Source organism: Betta splendens, chromosome 10 (genome assembly GCF_900634795.4).
Source record: "Betta splendens chromosome 10, fBetSpl5.4, whole genome shotgun sequence".
Taxonomy (NCBI): Eukaryota; Metazoa; Chordata; class Actinopteri; order Anabantiformes; family Osphronemidae; genus Betta; species Betta splendens.
Window position 1 is genome coordinate 8,607,381 of NC_040890.2, and position 18,910 is coordinate 8,626,290.

Genomic DNA, 18,910 nt, shown 5'->3' on the forward strand with positions numbered 1-18,910 from the left:
GTAATATTATTCAAGCTATACAGTTCAAAGAGGTAGAATGGAAAAAAACAAATTTTTGAGTTTCATTGTTCTTTATTTTGCAACAATTTTGAAACACATATGAAATGCAAGAAAAGCAACATCATTTGCAGAAATAGCTCAAAATCTGTTTAAAAAATAGTAACATGCAATGAGTCTTCCCTGTGTTTCGTGTCAGCAGTGTTTAGTTTGTCCATTAGACGACCCAGGTTGAAACCAATCCATGACAAGGATAGGCTTCAGGACTGAGCCAGGTCACTGTGTAGCAGGTGTCCCTGTCACTCAGGAGACACACAGGAGCAAATATTTAGAAATGTGCTGATGCCTTTGGCCTGCATGTCACGGAGTGAAGGGACGATGTGTTGTGTGCGAGAGGGCAGGATTGGGAAAGGTCTGAGTCGCGTGGAAAGGTCTTCATACAGCACTGGAACAAAGATGGTGGTTCCTAGCTAATCGTTACTATGAATCGCAGACTAAAACTTCAGGTTGCACTGAGCAGGAACATTTCACATTTTGTCATTGGAATTAAGTCCTTTGGCTGGTTACACAACATAAGCAAATCATGAACTTTTTAGCATCTGAAATGGAATAAACTGATGTGCAAGTCAGCAGAATCTTCAGAAATCCAAGACTTTCATATGTTTTACGTTTATCCTCTGATCCCTTTCCTCTTTCAACCCGATCAATACTTCACAACATTCCTCTGACTTTTCTTTTCCATTCCCCAGCATCTTGCTTGAGTACACATTTGTCTCTAAGCTTCACCCAATAGGTCCTTCGTACACTAAGCACAGACACATACTATGGCATATCATGAAAAATCACTATATCAGACCAATAATAAAATGACCACAGACACTCATTAATCTTCAGTATGAATCTTGCAATCATTGCTCTATTAGTGCTGCTCAAGTTGATTATATTTGCTCATTTGTCTGCTTAAATATTTTTCTCCTGAACGTTAGAATCAGTGTTTGCACATACCTCTTTATGATCCTTTTAGCTGTCATTCTTTGTCAATATGCCCGAAATCTCACATTCAGTTAAGCAAATACAATGCATACAGCAATGAATATATGTAAATGATTATTGCACTGTCATAATTATTCAAATGATTTATGGAAGAAGAAGAATGGACTCAATGTGTACTGTAAGTATATGTAGCATATGTATCACCTGCGTCAGGTCTACATGTCTGCTTTACAAATGTTCAATTTGCAACCTATGGTCCCAGTTTAAGGAATGTATAGTATATGAATGTTTTTAAATGTCCTTCCTGCCTTGCGAATATGAACAGATTTGCACTCTGAAAACCTCATCCAGTCTCTATCCACTTACAGTCGGAAACAAAAATATCTTTGAAAATCAGCCTTTTCTCGTTCCAGCAGTCATAAAGATCGTGTTCTTTTCAGTCTGAGTTATGTAAGTCATACAGTAAAAATAGTAATACTTGATATAACATTTACCATGGTCCAGGATTACCCATCAAAAGGTAACGTTCGGTTAAAAGACTGCCTCATATTAGAGTAACTGGTAAATCTAATGCCACAATTGTCTACAAAAATTCATTAACACCTTCACAAATCTGTGGAGACGTTGCTTCTCTTTACCCTCAGGCTGCCACCCCAGCCTCGAGGACATGTGTTATAGGAGAGCATGCCAGGCGATCGAAGGCCAGAGTCTTCAGATTCAACAGAGGCATCAGAGTCAGTGAGGGAGCGAGTGTTGTAGAGCCTCACGGGGGAGCAGATCCTCTGAGGTGGGGTAGGTGGAGGGCTAGTGAAGGTAGGAGACTGTGCCCCTAAGGCTCGAGACTGTAAAGGGCTCATGGGGGGTTTGTGACAGTCGTGGTGGGAATTACCGAGTGGTGAGATGGGAAGGCTGTGACTGCTCAGTGCACCAGGAGAGGGGCTGTTCTTGCGTTTAGCTGCATTGATAATGTTCTTTGCCAAAAGGCGATGGTTGGCTTTAGTGTCTGTGTTACTGACAATGGGGGATATGCAGCAGCTGTCTCTGACAGGAGGAACAGGAGAGGTGGCAGAGGAGGTGTACAGAGGTTTAGTGACAGGGAAGGATAAACTAGTGTGGGAAAAGGCAGGAGACTGAGACCGTGACCCCCAATGAGGAGAAACTGGAGACGTAGCAGAAGCTGTCTGGAAGGGTCTGGATGCGGAAATGGAGGCACTGGGGGTTTGGCTCTGCTGGCATCTTGGTCCCCAAGGCGGAGAAGTTTTTGCAGGATGAGGGGAAATGGCTGGAGACTGGGTGATTGGATTCACTGTAGGGGACTGACATCTTGATCCCCATGGAGAAGAGTGCAAAGACGTTTGAGAAGGTCTGGATGTGGAAGTGGAGACGGCGCTCCAGTTCTGGTTGTTCTGGCTAACCAATGGAGACTGGCATCTTGAACCCCAGGGGGGAGAAAGGGGAGTAGTTGAAGAAGCTTGGGAAGGTCTAAAAGGTGTGAAGGAGGAGACGCTTGAATTCTGGGTCACCACTGGGGACTGACATCTTTGAACCCACGGAGACGAGCACAGAGACGTGCTTGTTGTTTGCAAGGGTGTGGAAGTGACCTTTGTATTAGACAGCTGGATATTGTGACTGGCCATGGGGGACAGGCATCTTGTATCTTTGGGAAAGTAATGATTGGAGCTAGAGGTGGTGGTGGGTGACTGGGTAGTTTGGAGCTTAGCTGCCCATGTTCCAGTGGAACCCTCTGGGCTGCTAAAGCATCTGGTGAGGTTGGGTGTCCTAGTTGGTGTGGGAGTCTCGCTGGAGGCTTCAGCTGAGTCCTTTGGTATCTGCTGGGAATAATAATGATTTTTTTAGGGTTTTGAAAACACATATACCAAAATATAACATACAGGCGGGAAAATAAGATGTTGTAATGCACTTCTACTATCGAAATATTAATTAACTTATAAAATAGTTTAAATATTTTGATTTTAGGGTATATATATATATATATATACTACACATCCTGCACTAAGCAAATCTCTTTTGATGAAATAGCATTTATAAATTATTTATTATATTTATTGCTCGAGAGACATATTTGTGTATGTCTCCCCAGCCTGGGCACATAGGCCTGGTCTTTAATGTCTCTCTCAGGTTACTGTCATGTGGCTTTCTTGAGGTAGTTAACCTTTACAGGGATATGAAATTACTCAAGTAAAGCAAGGGATGCATTACATGTTACACATATACCAATCTATTGAATATGAACACAGTATATATGGTGGTGCTGAATGCTAATACCCCAGGAGTTCAATGTTAATGGGCCTGTTTTTAATGTTCAAAGTCATGTGTCAAAATACAAGGTTTAAGCCAATGTTTGTACTATTTGTCTGTCTATCAGAGTCCCCGCAGAGTACCAGGACCAAAGGGCAGCTCTTAACATGAACATGCATAACTCACATTCTCACAAAGGTGTGAAATATCTCTCTATGGCAAGCTGAAATAATTATTTCTGCACTTTAAATGTCACATGCGTGCCACATAGCGCGTTCCAAATTAGACCGGCCTCCTGCTATAACAATCTGTGTACCTAAGACAAACATAACAGTGACTAAGTGTTGGTGGGAAAGGCAGACACGGAAAAACAACAGAGGTTGACACGGCGGCCAGTGAAATCAGGAAATGAGAAGAAGGAAAAAACAGGTCACAGCAGAGTGTTAGCATAAAGCTTTAATTAGAGGAGAAAAGATTTGTTTTGACACAAAACGTCATTCACCAAAGGCAGAATAACAGCAGAAGAGAGCAGTAAATCAAGGAAATGAAACAAGCATAAACCCTGCAATCAGAAACAACTGGGATTGGTGACGTCCTCTAGAAACATAAATCTGGAATTCTTGCCTTGGGTCACAGAAAGCACAGACTTCCTATAACCTGCATATTTGAATCCTGAAGAACCAAATTACACCCTATGTATTTATGCTGGAAAGCACAGTCTATTACATAAGGATTTAAAGACATAGAACATAATGCAGATGCCCATCCATCTGTTAAAGTGCTTTGTAAAGCAGCATCACCCTGATGCCCACAGAACTGACAGGCAAAGGGGGAAAGTGTGAGATTGATTCTCAATATTTCAAAATTGTGTTTAAATGGTTTTTGACTCGCAACGATTTACAGATTGTAAAAGATAGGGCCCTCACTGCAGTCATTATTGTGCACCCTAAAGATCAGGTAACATGATGAATAAAGAGTTAAATTTATGAAAGTCCACCCTATTATGCAGTAAACCTATTGTGCAATGCTAGAAGAAGGCACAAGATAAAGAGGAAAGTGCAGTGGTCTTTTACAAGTAGCTCTTCTAAAATCACTTTCAGTCTTGCATCCCTGTGTGTAACATATACAAGGATCCAATTGCTCTAGTCTTGGCAGATTTTCTAAAACTGGTACATAGAGGGGCTCCACACCTGTGGTGCAATCCCCGCCTTCTTGGCAGAAAATGTGGGTCTTGGTGCCTGAACTCCCGACCGAGGAGAGGACACTCGCTCTGGGGAAAAAGCAGACATAGAAGAACCGATCCTCGGCCCAGGTGCTTGATTCGATGGATACTCTGCTCTTCCTGGTGGTCTAAGAGGCAGCTGTGGTGACTCGCACTGGGCAGAGAACTGAGAGGGAGGGTTGTTAGATAGCGAAGTCTGTCTGAAGTAAGTTGGATTGGAATTTTGGTTCTTAGCATGTGGTGCCCTTCTGGGCAGAGTGCTGATAGGGTCCCTGACTGGGTTCAGGACAAAGAGGGACGCATTCAGCTGGTAGGGCTGATGCCTTGCCAAGTCCATCTCTATCTTGGAGCATCCGTTTTCTAAAGCAGGTGGTTCTGGAACTGGTTCTGGTGCGGGAGCTTTTTGCTTTGGTTTTTGCTTGGCTGCTTGCTGGGCCCTTAGATTCTGTGATAGCTGAGCACTTATGTCTGAGTTTTTAACAATGGTCTTAACTCTGCCGGGCATGTTTGATGGGTAAACCCAAGATGGTGGCAATGACATTGTAGGAGAGGGGGACCTCATTTGTCTTGCATTTTGATTCTCGGTGGTGTATTTCTCCATCCTGGATTGGCGCTTGGCAAATAGTTCCGCCCCCTTTCCTGACACATTGGTGAGGGTCTGCTCTGGTCTGTGCTGTGGCCTTGGTTGGGTCCTGGAGCTCTTGAGGCATGAGGCCCACTCTGGGGCTCTAGCTTCCTCCGCCCTCTCTTCTTCTGAGGCAAGGAAGTTAGAGGCCTCTGCTCCCAGAGCCATCAGCTTTTCCTCAGAAGTTGGCTCGGGCACAGATGTAAGTCCAGTCTTCTTGCGTTCATCCAACCCTTGCACCAGAGAGAGCAGCTCAGGGTTTGGTGCGATCACTGGCTTCTCTTTGAACGTGAACATTGACTTCTTATTTGCTCTCCTGGCAGCTCCCTCCTCGAGTATTCCCGTTTTGATGGGTGTTATTGGTTTCCTCTCCCCGACGGGCTGGGGGAAGAAGGTGGAGGGCTTTGGGGCAGTTGGAGGGCCATAATGGGGCATGGAGTACTTAGATACAGAAGAGACAGAAAACTGCATTGGTGGGGGTGAGGAAGGAGACATCACAGGAGACATCACAGGAGACATCACAGGAGACATCAGAGGTGGACTGGAATAGTAGGCCTGGGGGGGTTGAGATGTGAAGGCCGGTAGAGGAGGAGTGGGATAGGACGGAGGTGGAGGTGCAGTGGAAGCAGGGAGAGGCGGAGTGGCATAAGAAGGAGGAGGGGGCATGTCCATGACTGGGCTGACTGCCTCTGGAGACTGCACTGTCAGCGGGGACAGAAAAGGCCTGGCAGTTCTGTTGAGGATAGAACTTGTTTGCTTGGATGTGGACACGGACCTCGGCTCAGGTCCAGATGTGCCGTGGCCTCCATTAAGAAGCTTTCCAGGAGGTTCTGGTTCTGCTTGACCCCTATTTATCCCCTTATCTCCTTCATCGTGTTTCATCATGGCTGGATCAGTCTTATTTCCTCCAGGACGAATCTCACCCTCCAGGTCTTCATGGATTTTCTGCCCTTCTTCATCCTCCTGCTCTTCTTTGACAGGGAGGAAATGTCTCTCTTGGATAACACTGTCCTCTGCATCCTCCTCTTTGTAGAAATCTTTCCCTGGTTCCTCCATTATATCGCCCACTGTAGGTAACCTCACAGATGGTGAGAAAAGTGTTTTGCCAGAGTTGTTTCGTAAGTTAAGATCTCTATCCTTTTCCTCACTGCTCCTCTCTGCCCATGTTAGTTCATTCACAGAGGGGTCAGTGTTCACGGTCTCTGTTCTTCGCTCCTCGGGGGCCTCGCCACAGCTTTCGAGCGTGAAAGCGTTGACTCGCTGCCTGCGACGATTGAAAAGTTGCACACCTCTGGAGCTGGAGTTGGAGGGGACGGTGAGCTGGGCGGCAATGATCTGACTCCTGACTCGAGCCTCCTTGAGCTCCTTCTCGGATAGACTGGCACTGCGGGTCAGATCTGAAGTGCAGGGGACAGAGGGAGAAAACAGACACCGTGTTTTAAGATCATGACGTTCAATAATGTCCAACCAAAGGCAACTCCCACAACATTTAACTTGAATCTTACCACACAAATAGAAAGAACCAGCAAGGAGTCATTATAATAGGTTTTATAGCTGGGTGCCGAACATTCCCATTAAAACCCACACAACTGTTTCTGCACCGTGTGGTTTACGTTTAACCAACCTAACAAAATAATTAGGGCTCTGAGGACACTTGACTCAGCACACCAGCTGTAGAACTAAGCGACATTTCAAATAAACTGTTTAATAGAACGGTATAAAAGCTAAAAACAGAGTGTGGCTGCAGAAGCTGTCTGCTGTCGGATCCACACGAACCAATGCTGTCTGCTACAGTGGGTGCTGCATTGACTCTGCAGTTTTGCTGATTTCACCTTTTCTCCGAAATTAAAAGATCAAACATGTCACAGTCGAAACGGGCAGTTTGTTTTCTGAGCTTAGGAGCTCCATTCCAGGCAGCAGAGCTATTTCCTTTGCCATCTGCAGTAGTCCCTCCCTGAGCATTCCTCCACCGCTGAGAAAACTCCCTGCCTGAGCGTCCAAAACGCCTTTGGTTTCTCTCTGTCGTTTATTTGTGCAGTGTTGCAGACCAAACCCATATTAGACCGTTTTTACAGTCTACTGTTTCCAAAAATGACATCTCTTGACTCCTGTCTATAAATCTATACAATAAAGAATTTCATGGAAGAAAATGCAAAGCACCTCATCTTATCTTATGAATAACAAGTCAACGCTTTTGCGATGAACAACTTAAAAGTGAATAACACATTATGGTCTGGTAGATTATTCATCAAATTCATGTAGCTCTTACGGATGGAAGATATCTAACGTGCCTCCAGGAGATTCCTCTAACAGCTGGCACCATCGTGACTGTTTCTTTATTTAACAGGTTGATGGAACCAGACAGCTCCATTATGTGATGTAATCATGTGTCAATCATAATAATTACGCGTAAATCATCCGTTTGTAAATCTGTCCTGTGGAGTTGGTTCTGCGTTTACTTTTTTCTGGCACAGACTTAAAAGCCAACGCGATCTTTCCTCCAGCGAAAAGCACAATATGCATCTGTCACTGATTTTACATACTTTAAATCTGACCTCACGGCTATTGACTTGAGTCTCCACGCAGTCCCCTTGAGTTAATTACATCAGCACATCTAAAGAGCACATGTTTATTTTCCCGTTCTATTTGTTATTGTTTGAAGGCCCAAATGGATTAAATCGTTTTACTGTGCATTTCTAATTACCAGACAAACCTTTTTATTGGAGACAGTGGTTGTGTCTGCGGGGCAATAAATTAGTGTCCGTTTCAGCTGCGTGGAATAAATCGAAGTGACACTGACGGGAGAAGGACAGAATGTGACACTGTAACGGGGCAATAAATCCACCACTTTATTTATTCGTGACAACAATATGGATAGAAGCATTTCAGCCCTGTAAAAAATGCATTCTCCTCAGTGGTGTGGACACAAGCATAAATCTCCCCCTCTTTTTATAATGGAGTGGTGGTTTTACCTCCATCGGTCCCAGTAACTACCTTTACCCGCATTTTACTCCTTATAATTGATGCTGGCTGAGCCGACCTCAGCAGTGAAACTTGAAATGGAAAGCCCTGAGTGTAAATATCTTCCTCTAGTGGGAGCCAAACTAGTTATCAAGTATCATGCAGGTGTAAATCCCATCAGTGATGAATTTCCCAACTAAAATACAAATGATACTGTCTATTATGACAGCAAGTTATAGAAAACGGTATCTGTCATCTGAATAAATTGCAGAAACTTAGTCATTATTAAATATAGAATCAATAATTAATAAAAGTAAATCATATATAGTAGACTTTATTATTAGTTCCTGATTATGATAATTTACACTTGCAGACTAAAACAGGGTACAAAAATTGTTTTTAATGTTTGTGGACAACAACCTGCATCTCCTCTTACTAAAGCAACACACTTCTACCAACAAGTCATATGTCCAACCAAAACAACCACACCACCCTGTTCCAGCTATAAAATATCCCAGTGACTCACAAGTTAGAGTTTAAAAGAGAGTTTAATTCATCCTTCTGGACTCCCTGTGCCTGATCGCTTACCTTTTTCATGTCAAAACTCAGAGCTCCGCTGTTTTGTAGTACTTCCACAAGAGTTTTCAATATAACTGCGCTTGATAGCTTCACACCCCCTCTCTGTAGCGAGACACCGGATCGGATTTCTTTTTCCTCTGCAGTCCAGCGCGCAGACGGGCGGCCAGGCAGGCTGGGAGGGAAAGGAAGGGGGGGGGGGCTGGAGCTGGAGGCTGCGCTGTCTGTCACTCAGCCTCCGGCTCGGTTTCACTTTTTCAAATCTACGCCTCCACCACCTCCGCTGGGGTTTTTATTAATTACAAAAAGGATGACACAGCTCAGACAAAGGAGGGTTTTTTTGTTGTTGTTGATAAAGTATCAGTGTTGCAATAGTTGCGCACTTTGTTTTGACAGTTGTGAGGAGGTGTGCAATGGATAGCGAGTATTGAGCAGCTTATCTCCGTCCCGTGGTGGCGGCGTCTGAATCTCGCTGCAGTCTTCAGTGTGTCAGGGAAAGCCACCGATCCTCCAGCTTATTGGTGTATGGATTTAGCAGCAGTGGCGCGCCCGACCTCTGCTGCCCCGTGTGATTGTCTTTGTGTGTTTATTGTGCACTTTCTCCCGAGCTAAGCGTCTGCCCTCTTTGAACCCTCTGGGCCCTGAGCCCCAACCTGCGAGGGCAAGATAGGAATTTCCTGTCCTCGAGCAGAGACAAAACTTGGCCCTAAGCAATGATGTAAGAGCCTCCACATCACATTGACCGCCCCTCCCTCTTCCTTTTACCTTTAACTTTGCCTTTTACATCTCTTTGCCCTCTGTCCTGGCCCCTTATTCCTGTGTGGGTGAAAGCTAACAGACCCCCCCCGCCCCACCACCCCACAGCAGGAGGATTTGAGTCAGGGGGCCAACCCTGCATTTGTATATCAAAGGTCAGATTACCCTGTCGGATGTTATCTTTCTGGCGGTGATGGCTGTAGGGTGAGCGGAATGACAGCAGCAGCTCCCGTGGGTGATGTGTGAATCGGCTTGCAAAGCCAAGGATTAACACAGGTCCTGGGATCTTACTAGACTGAATGTGACCTAAACTCCTGGTGGATCCCGTGGGGGAAATAAAAGAGCAGCTCATTCCTGAAACCAAGCTCTCTGACTCATTTTGTAGTTGTAGTTTTCTTTACCAGTGATTTTGTACGTCTGATTTTTTTACTTTTATTCCGGAAACTAATTAGCAAGTAATGAGTGATGGGAAGATTGTTGCTACAAGAGCTGTAGATGTATATCAAGGCCCCAATTACATAACAGTTATTTGATGGCCTTGACCTTTCTGCTTCCCACCAGCCCAGTGCTGTGTGACTCTTTTTGAATAATGCATCTGACACTATTTGCTACAGCCCTGAGGCATTGTTCTTCCCAGCAGAGCTTTGTCAAAATTGTTCTATGCTACTATTTATATCTCTTTTCTATTTTACTGTATATCCTCCTTCTTTTGCATTTCTTTAGAAGCTGACATCTGTAAAACCAAAAGGAAAGTTTTGAAGGAGTTTCCAAATAGCTTTTCCCACAAGTTCGCTGCTGTTGCCAGCGGGTGTGTTGCACATTATGACTGGCCTTTAGCAGGGATGCATGATTGCATTTCCATAGCAGCCCAGGCAGCCTGTATTTTTAGAGCATCCACACAGATGTTTCACATAGGACGAAGCAGGGCTGTCTGCTGCTGTCCCTTCTGATCATCCGTGTCTTGTCTGGTACGATGACAAACTACAGTCACGACAAACAGGACATGTTCCACAACCTCCTTAAATCAGCAAGAAAATGTCACGTAAACAAACGCTTACTTGTTTTCCGGCTCATCTGTTCTTTGTTGAGTCCTGTTGTCTCCCATGATGCATTGCACTCTGGGGTGTGTACGCCTTGCGTCGCCTGGAAAGGTTTCTGCCGTCCTGCGGGACTCCAGCTCAGCCCTCTCTTGATCGACATGTGTCCCTTTTCCGTCTCCATCGCCGTCCACGGGAAAACGCTTCCACTGCAGCAGAGACAAAAGCCCTCGGCAGGGGGAAGCGAGTGTCACTTTCCAGTCGGCTCAGTCTACTCCTCTGATAAGATGAAAGATGGAGTTTAACTCCCTGCTGGCTGGCAATGAGTAAACTTCTGTCATACAGGAACACACACACAATGAAAAGGAGTCGGGAATATAAATTCTTTGTTTTCCAAGGATGCAGCTTCCGGCCGTGGCTTGTCTTTCAGCAATAATCCTTCCAAATGCCCTGTAGTCAGCTCAGCGTTGAGAGTGAAAATACGCTCTTACTTTGGTCTTGATGAAATATTGTGTTCTTGCTAACTGGACCTCCCAGGAGGGGCAGCTCCAATGTGTTTTGGACGGGTTCCCATGGACAACTGTGACGAAAAAGTTTGTTGTGCTCTGCTGAAAATCTGGCAAAAGGGCTCAGAAACCGTCCAGTCCTCTTTCTTTGCGCATTTCATACTCCCTCTTTCTTTCCCAGACGCTGGTTTTCCTCCTCTGCTATTTTGGTCTCCCAAACATGCTGTTCGTCTGTATTCCAATCTCCATCCCACAGATTATTTTTCTTTTGGAGAAAAGGATCTGGCCTTTATCTTGGAGATCATAACTCTAAAGTGAAAGGGAACTGTGTATATGGCGACTTCCTGCTGTTAGGTGAATGTGAGGAATAACATTGCCCTCTGGAGAGGTCATTCCAGAAACTGGTTTGTGTTCAGACCTTAAAAGCATTCGATTAGAGTTGCTTTATTCAAGTGCCTTTATTTCTCAAAAATAAAGCCAGATACAGTCTCTGAAGGAGGGTTTTCGTCTTCACAAAACCACAGCTCAGAAGAAAGGTTTTGGTTTCTTTTGATGGTAGCTCTGATTAATGCTGAAATGCACCAGCACACAGGAACTTTGGTTCATCCTTTCAACAATTCTGCAGCAAAAAAACAACTGGTTTCATTTGGTGAACTGAGAAAAGGACTGATCCATGGCCATTTCCTGCCTGGAGCAATCTGCAAAATAAGAGAGGTGTGAAGGTTAAAAAAGCTGTTGTGTAATTTAAATCATTTAAATTTGACATTTTCAAAGACAAGAGTTTTACAAGAGGACCTCACTCAGTCTCATCATCTGCTTCATGTAATGGAGAATAGTTTGAACTCTCTGATCTGTAAAGAATTTTAAGAGTCTTCCACAATGCTTTCAAGTTAGAAGGCCAAAGACTCGACCTTTGTAACAGCAGCGGCAATTTGTGATGAATGGAACGGGTTGTTGAGGAAGTGGTCTGAAGATCGTTTTAATATACTCAGCTTGGCCCATCGAACACTAAATTAGCACTGGTTTACTTCCAAAAACCATAAATCTGAAATACTTTTCAATTTTATGACCATAAAAGTCCAAGTTTCTGTCTTTAAAGATGAAAATCACCCTTGTAACTTTGAACTTTAGTCGGAGGAAAAGGGTGCAGAAGAAGTGAGGCCTTTACAAAAGTTTGAAATTGATGTTTTCTCTAAAGGAGGAAGAAAAGTTGTGATTCATATCTAAATCAAACCGTCTAATAAATTTACTTTCCATCTTCTCTGGGCCTGCGACGTGACACATAAAAAGCAAATGCTGATTAAATGCTTCCGTGCAGCACGACGTGAAGACACAGAGACCTGACTGTCCTACAGTGACACCCACCACGTCCCTCTAATCCAATAAGGCATTTCATTAGATCAGTGGTGTCAGGTTCCCACCTTCAAAGCTAATAAGAGCCACTGGCAAAGCGTGTAGCGGCGGAACAATAAAACGCTGCTCTCGCTGCCTCGTTCCTGATCAGACCTGTCTCTCCTTGAAGCTGACTGAGTCGCTTTTGCTTCTGTTTCTGCTCGTGAGTCAGCTCTGTGATCTCCACGTGGGAGGCCCGCGCTAAGAACTACAAATCGCATAATTGTTATTTGCGAGGGCCTTTCACAAATTCCTCGGAGACATCGCAGCCTCCCTCTCGCTCGTCTCCTCTTAAGGTGTTTGCATCCCACGAAGGCCGGGATTTTTGAGGGTGACTCATCTTGTGCAGGAAAAGCGCTGATCTGCCCCTGAACACAATCAGCCCAAACAAAACAGCACCCGCCCGCCCGCAAAACAGAAACAAACACTTTAGCTTACTGGCGTGATTGTTTCAAGCGAGAGGAGATAAAGGCCCGTATTGTTTTGACACTCTGACACGAGTTCTTTCATTTTCCCAGACGTGTGATGGAATAAATCTGGATCTCATTTAGATACCGACGCTGTCTTTTTTTGGAAGGCACCTCCTGATCTGCTCCAAGTTTTGATGTTTACTGTAATCACAGAGAACAGAGGTGAACACGTGTTGAGGGCATGTTCCAGCACTTCAGCAGACCGATTAACATACGGCTGCATTACTATCTTAGATCCGATCTGCAGTGTTCACTAACAGCTGGATGCAGAACACATGTAGGTTATACAAATCAAGCTCCAACACATAAACATACCCCTACAAATGCTCATCTGTTTGTATAAGCTATGAGTTTGTTCAACTTTTCCCACCTTCATACCTAAGATATGACGTCATCTCTCCCGTCGCCCTCTCTTCTCTCCAATTACCCAACGCTCTGAAGGTATTTTCCAGTACCCACCTGCGTCGCTCTGCTCACACCCTCACCCAAATTTTCCTCTGGCCCACAATGACCTCTATGATTAGAGCCCAGGATATCACTTACATTCTGGCCCGGAGGCCGCTTCGCTGTGTAATCACGGAGTCACTGTTCATCGTCAGCGCGTGATGGATTAATATGCAGACGGCAAATCGGTCCCGCCGCTCCGTGCAGCGAGCCCCAAGCGGCGATGACGCACAAAAAACACGGCTTTGGCTGTTCCAGCACATTGGAATCACTCGTTTGTTCCTTATTCATGGCACATCTGCATCAATAGCCCCGCGTCAGCCATAATAACTCATCTACTCGGCGCATTTTCGATTCAGGTAGGACATCTGTACATCATCAGGTACTCTGGGTGCACATGTGTAGAGGTATGGGAGATGTGTGCGTGTCAGGTGAGCGCGCATTCCTCTCGCTCTACGGTGAGACTTGAAAGCGTATCAGTTACCCGGCTTGTAATGAGGCATCTGGGCTCGACATTGACTGGCAAGCCCTGGGGGCGGCTGTGTCTGCTGTGTGTCTCTTATCTCCAGTCTATCTCCTTACAGTGCGGCATGGAAAAAATCATTCAGCCATGAATGCTAAAGACTTCAGCAACGCTCTTTAGTCCCTCCTGCTCAGACAAAGACCTGTTGAAAGGCCGTCCTCACGGCACTTCTAAATGATTTTGGGTAGCGCTCCAAAGGCTGCGACACTCTGCGAGCCCCGGCCTGCAAAGGGCCGATGACTGACGCCGAAAACACTGCAAGGCGCCGACGCCGGCGAACGCCGCTGCTCCTCTTTTAGGGATCCTGCGAGTGCGCTCATAAATCATGCAGAGGTGAAACCTTGTAATGAAGTGTGTGCTCATCTCGCTCTCACGGTCGCGGGGGGTCACGGGAGAACCTCCAGCAGCAAAGAGCTGGAAGTCAGTGAGTAAGTGTGTTTGATCCGCTGCCAAAAGCGAGGAACCGATGCTAAACATCAGCATGATGTGAAAAGTCATTAACGGGCTTTCATGAAACATTAATCTGAGCGCATAGTGCCTTAAAAGCAGTTAACTAACGTACTGTACACTGACAGAACTGAACCCACTGTTTAACAGGCCCCACCTGATGTGTTACCAGGAAGCCATAGCCTTCGTATGACAGTCTATAAAGTCTCCAGCCAGCTCTGTAATTGGATACACCCTCTAATATTACACAGTGCACAACAACAGCCAGGACAAGGGGCTCACATATCAGCGACCACGGAGCGAATGTACCCAGCAAGCCTGCAGCCTGCAGCCTGCAGCCTGCAGCCTGCACCCAGGGGGAAACAGCAGCCGCAGATGTTTGTCATCTACTCAAACAAAGACTTTTCAAAGTTTCCCTCCTCGTCTGCCTCACTTCACTGCACTCTCTCTCTCTCTCTCTCTCTCTCTCTCTCTCTCTCTCTCTCTCTCTCTCTTCTCTCTCTCTCTCTCTTCTCTCTCTCTCTCTCTCCCAAACACAGTGTCCTACCCCACACACTAATAGAACAGGCTGCAGGTGACGCAGTGTGCAGGCAGCGATCACGGTGTCACAGCATCAGATAAAGCGCCCTGCGTGTGTTGGTTTAGTCGTGCTGCTCACCTGTGCTCCGGTGGGTCTGGCCGAGTGAGGCAGTCGGAGCGAGCACTGCCCGTTTTCAGCTCCTGCGGCTCACGCACACACCTCCCCTTTTACCTCTGCTCTGTCTCTCTCTCTCACTCTGTCTGTCCCCCTCTCTCTCTCTCTCTCTCTCTCTCTCTCTCCCTCTCCGGGTTGAAGCAGACGAAGGATGGGGGTGGGAGTGGGGTCAGCTGGAACACAGAGAGCTCTTTGTCTGGGATCTTTTCATATGGTTTCCTTCAAGCTTGCATACTGAACACATTATGCTATAATATATTTTCATATTCAACACAGGGAAGTAGGGGGACCACAGGGCCCCACTCTGTTCTCCCCCCACTTTCCTCTCATTTCTTGACCTATATTCCCGCCACTGGGCATCGAAACTTAAGACAGTGAAAGCTGTGCAAAAACTTTGAGACCAAGTTCCTGCTGCATCTATTTTAATGCACCGAAGGTTTACTACTATCAGAACAAGAACTCATGAAGACTGATTCTTGACGTACATGCACTATAATGTCATATTTTCAAACATGTGTCACATGTGACTCATAATGTCAACATGTAACATCTGGTTCACTGTATAGTGTCTGGGGTTTAAATGAATTAAGTGAGGAAGTGCAGAATATATTGAATGTGCTTTGGACCAGTTCTGAGGACCAGTCATGGATGCAGAGCTACAGATACACACGTGTTAATCCCCTTTAAGAAGGACAAACTTTCACTTTACTTTAATGGAGCTGTTGCTTTGCTTGTGCTTCAACAGGAGGTCACAGAGCTCGAGGACCATCGCTAATGTCTCTATGCTTTTATTTGCTGCTTGTTTGAACGTCTCCTTTTCGCCACCTTCACGTGTTCCAAGCAGCACAGAACATCTGTCACCGTCGCACTGCTCTAAGTCACGTCCCGGTCCAGTTCGTTTCCCTCGCGCGTCTGTCAGCATAGATCCATTTTCCCTTCCTCACCTTTGGAATTCCTTTACAATCCTACTTTTGCCTGCTTCTTCGCTCTCTCCGTCGCCTCTCTCCTCCCAACCTCTCCTGACACCTTCACGCGTGCAGGACCCCATGCAGCTGGAGCAGCCGCCTTTAGCCGCCGCGTCCGTCCTCCTCCTCCCTCTCGCTTCTCCAGACGTCTGCTTGGCTCGTCTGGCGTGACGCTCCAAAGGGCAGCTGTGTGTGTGTGTGTGTGTGTGTGTGTGTGTGTGTGTGTGTGTGTGTGTGTGTGTGTGTGTGTGTGTGTGTGCGTGTGTGCGTGTGTGCGTGTGTGCGTGTGTGTGGGAGAGCAAGGAGCTGAGGGGAAATGTTAACACACATTCCTTCAGACGGGGGACTTTTGCTGCGAACAGAGCGTCGTGGAATGTCCTCGGCGATCTGGTTTGCATTCCCTCTCAAGTCGGAGCCCATCTACAAAAGTTATTAAAGACCGTGCGCTGCAGCCGAGGCCCGAATTGATTGGAATCATGCACAGGCCTCTCTCTGCTTTGCGCTCACAACCTCTGGATGTAATGGGATACAGCCGCGGCTCAGTTCAAAGGCGCAGCCTCAATATCAACACGGGGGAAGACGGAGGGGGGAGGAGGGACCGTGGATGTTTTGGTGGGTTATAGCCACCGCTCAGTCAAGCTCACGTCTCCCAGTTCAAAGGCGCAGCTTCAACATCAACACGGGGAACGGCAGAGGATGTGTACAGCCGCTGCTCAGTCACGCTCACGTCTCATGAGTGTGTGAGCACAACTCCTCGCTGATTGTGTTGATTAGCATAGGACTAAGCAGGTTGAGGCCCACTCATGTTTCAGCGCTGCCTCTGTTTATTTTCAGTCGACCAGACATCTGTATTTCTTATAAACTACCTCAGAGGGTGTTGTGGTCTGGAGCTGAATTGAATAAAGGCCTGGTAGAATCAGGGTGTGTCCACTGGTGGTTTGATGATGCATTCGGCTGCGGGGCCACATTTGAAAAGAAAAAAAAAGTCTAATTCCTTCACAGTATCGCAGCAGGGACTAAAGAACTACTAATTTTACATTCTGAGTAAAAGCAGGCTTGGATGTCAGCCTGGCGCCTGCTAATGCATTAGGCCTTACACAGTTTCCAATCTAACGCGCAGCACACACTAAACATACAGCACTCTGTGGCTCGAGTCCCACTACAACAAAGTTTTACGGTCAGAATGGCTTCCACAGACTGGGCAGGGCATCTGAGCCGCTAGCAGACCCCAGAGGGCTGTTTTGCTTTGTTTGTATGTCTGCGTGTGAGTGTGCGTTCATTTATGAACTGTAAGTGTGTGCCAGACTTGGACCCGCCGCACCATAAACATATGGTGGAACCCCCCCCCCTCCATTGCACCAATGCACAGACGGAGGCCGAGCGCAAACCACACTCAGCTGTGTCAGTCTGTCTGGATGGTGCTGAAATCACACGATAGCATTTTTACCTTCAGAGGTGATGAATGCTAATGAATCTCAGGGGTTCGCCCTGTACACACTATAGTCTTTCAAGTGCTGCATTGTCTAAGGTTTAACTTTCTAATGTTCCTGGCGTTATCCAGAAATCACAACGCTCGGTGCTCGCAGGGCCGCGGGAGCCAAAACAAACAAACACCGGATATTGCATAAAGCAGCCCGGTCACTTAATTCAAGTCTGTGTTTATTAGTGGAGGAACAGAATTTCTGATTTGTACTTTCCAAGTGAGCGTTATCACCAACGCCAAGCTTTCAATCTGCACAGAACATTACCTCTGTCCGAATTCCAGTCTCTGCCCGCTTGCTCGCGGTTTCCTCTCGTTCTCCATCCACCTCTGAGATGATCTTGAATCTTTCCTCTGGTTATTTTGACGTGACTCCCACTTTCACCTGGTCACCTCTTCCTCGTTCCCAGCGAGCCGATCTTTTCTGCCCTGCTAGTATTTCCCTCATTAGCTCCTCTGCACGTGTACCTGTTTCCCAGTGGGCGGTCAGATTGTTGGGCTCCTCACGTCTTATCTCCAGAGGACGCATGGTGAAGATCAGGCTGCTTCTGCTTCTGTCTGCCTATAAGCGTTTCTGTCCATGTGTACTAAACTAGCTTCTGCTGTATTGCCATGATGAAAAATTAGAAACGACAGAAGCAGGCATCCTTTTCCTTCCATCTCTCCATGCAATCAGCTGTAAGCAACATAATAATTAAAACCGAGCGGTTCGCAGCCTCGTTCTACAAAGCAAATCATCATGATGCAAATGCTTATGGATCAATTGATGCGACATCTCGTCTGATTCTATCCGCTTCAGTCTATTTCCATATAAATGCCTTTCTGCTTAGTAGCAGGGCCTCTCTGCAGCTGGGACGGCAACAAGGCAGGAATTATTCCTCCAACAAGAGACTCGGTCTTTGTTCGCATCAACGCTCCGCAGAATGTAATCAAAATTTACAAAAACAAAGCGCCAAACGGCAGATCTGGTTCACTGCCGCGCGGGCGAAGGATTTAATCTGCGTCACGCTACGCGAGGTCCTGACAAAACATTTATTTGTCGTCCCTCCTGCGAATGATATTCATGCACGAGCCCAAACATATCAGCCGCACTCATTATGAACGGATAATGCGGTGTATGAAAGACCACATAAACAGAAATGGAATGAAAAAAATTCTCCAACTGAAGTGCAGCCAAATGTAGAAGATTTAAATATCAATAAATCTAGTTAAGCTGCACACAAGCTAATTTTTTAATGGAGATGTTTAGCTGATTAAATATCTTCTATTTCTACACACTGTATCAGCCAAATGTAATAAAAGTTTGTGTTGCATAGCTAATTGCGCTAACTGACAAACTTATCATTAGTTTGCTTAAATATTGCTTCATAATGAAGACTAAAGAGGGGCAAGGTGCTGTGACACAAGGTGGACATGGCTGAGCTGATAATTAATGGGATTGCAGCCGTTTCCACTCTCACTTTTATTCATTAGGGCATCAGCACATATTTTGACTTCAGGCAGCGTATTCAAACAAATGGATTGAAGCTTTTGGTCTGTCAGCAAGAAGCAGAGAGAGATTTT

At 45.9% G+C, this 18,910-nt stretch overlaps 1 protein-coding gene across 4 annotated transcripts; it reads right to left on the reverse strand.

Annotated features, from left to right (window-relative positions):
* Positions 1-52: 52 nt before the first annotated feature.
* LOC114864712 (mucin-2) lies at positions 53-18,140 on the reverse strand. Of its 4 annotated transcripts, none has more exons than XM_041072678.2 (4): positions 17,616-18,140; positions 10,448-11,630; positions 4,440-6,493; positions 53-2,819 (listed from the first exon to the last, which is right to left on the reverse strand). In XM_041072678.2, the coding sequence occupies exons 2-4, from the start codon at positions 10,608-10,610 to the stop codon at positions 1,596-1,598; spliced, it is 3,441 nt and encodes a 1,146-aa protein (XP_040928612.1). In that variant the 5' UTR covers positions 10,611-11,630; positions 17,616-18,140; the 3' UTR covers positions 53-1,595. The 4 variants fall into 4 exon arrangements, 3 of the variants coding, with proteins under 3 accessions (XP_040928612.1, XP_029021469.1, XP_029021468.1); XM_029165636.3 differs by having other exon boundaries at positions 53-2,822; XM_029165635.3 differs by lacking the exon at positions 17,616-18,140 and adding an exon at positions 14,867-14,995 and having other exon boundaries at positions 53-2,822.
* Positions 18,141-18,910: the final 770 nt, after the last annotated feature.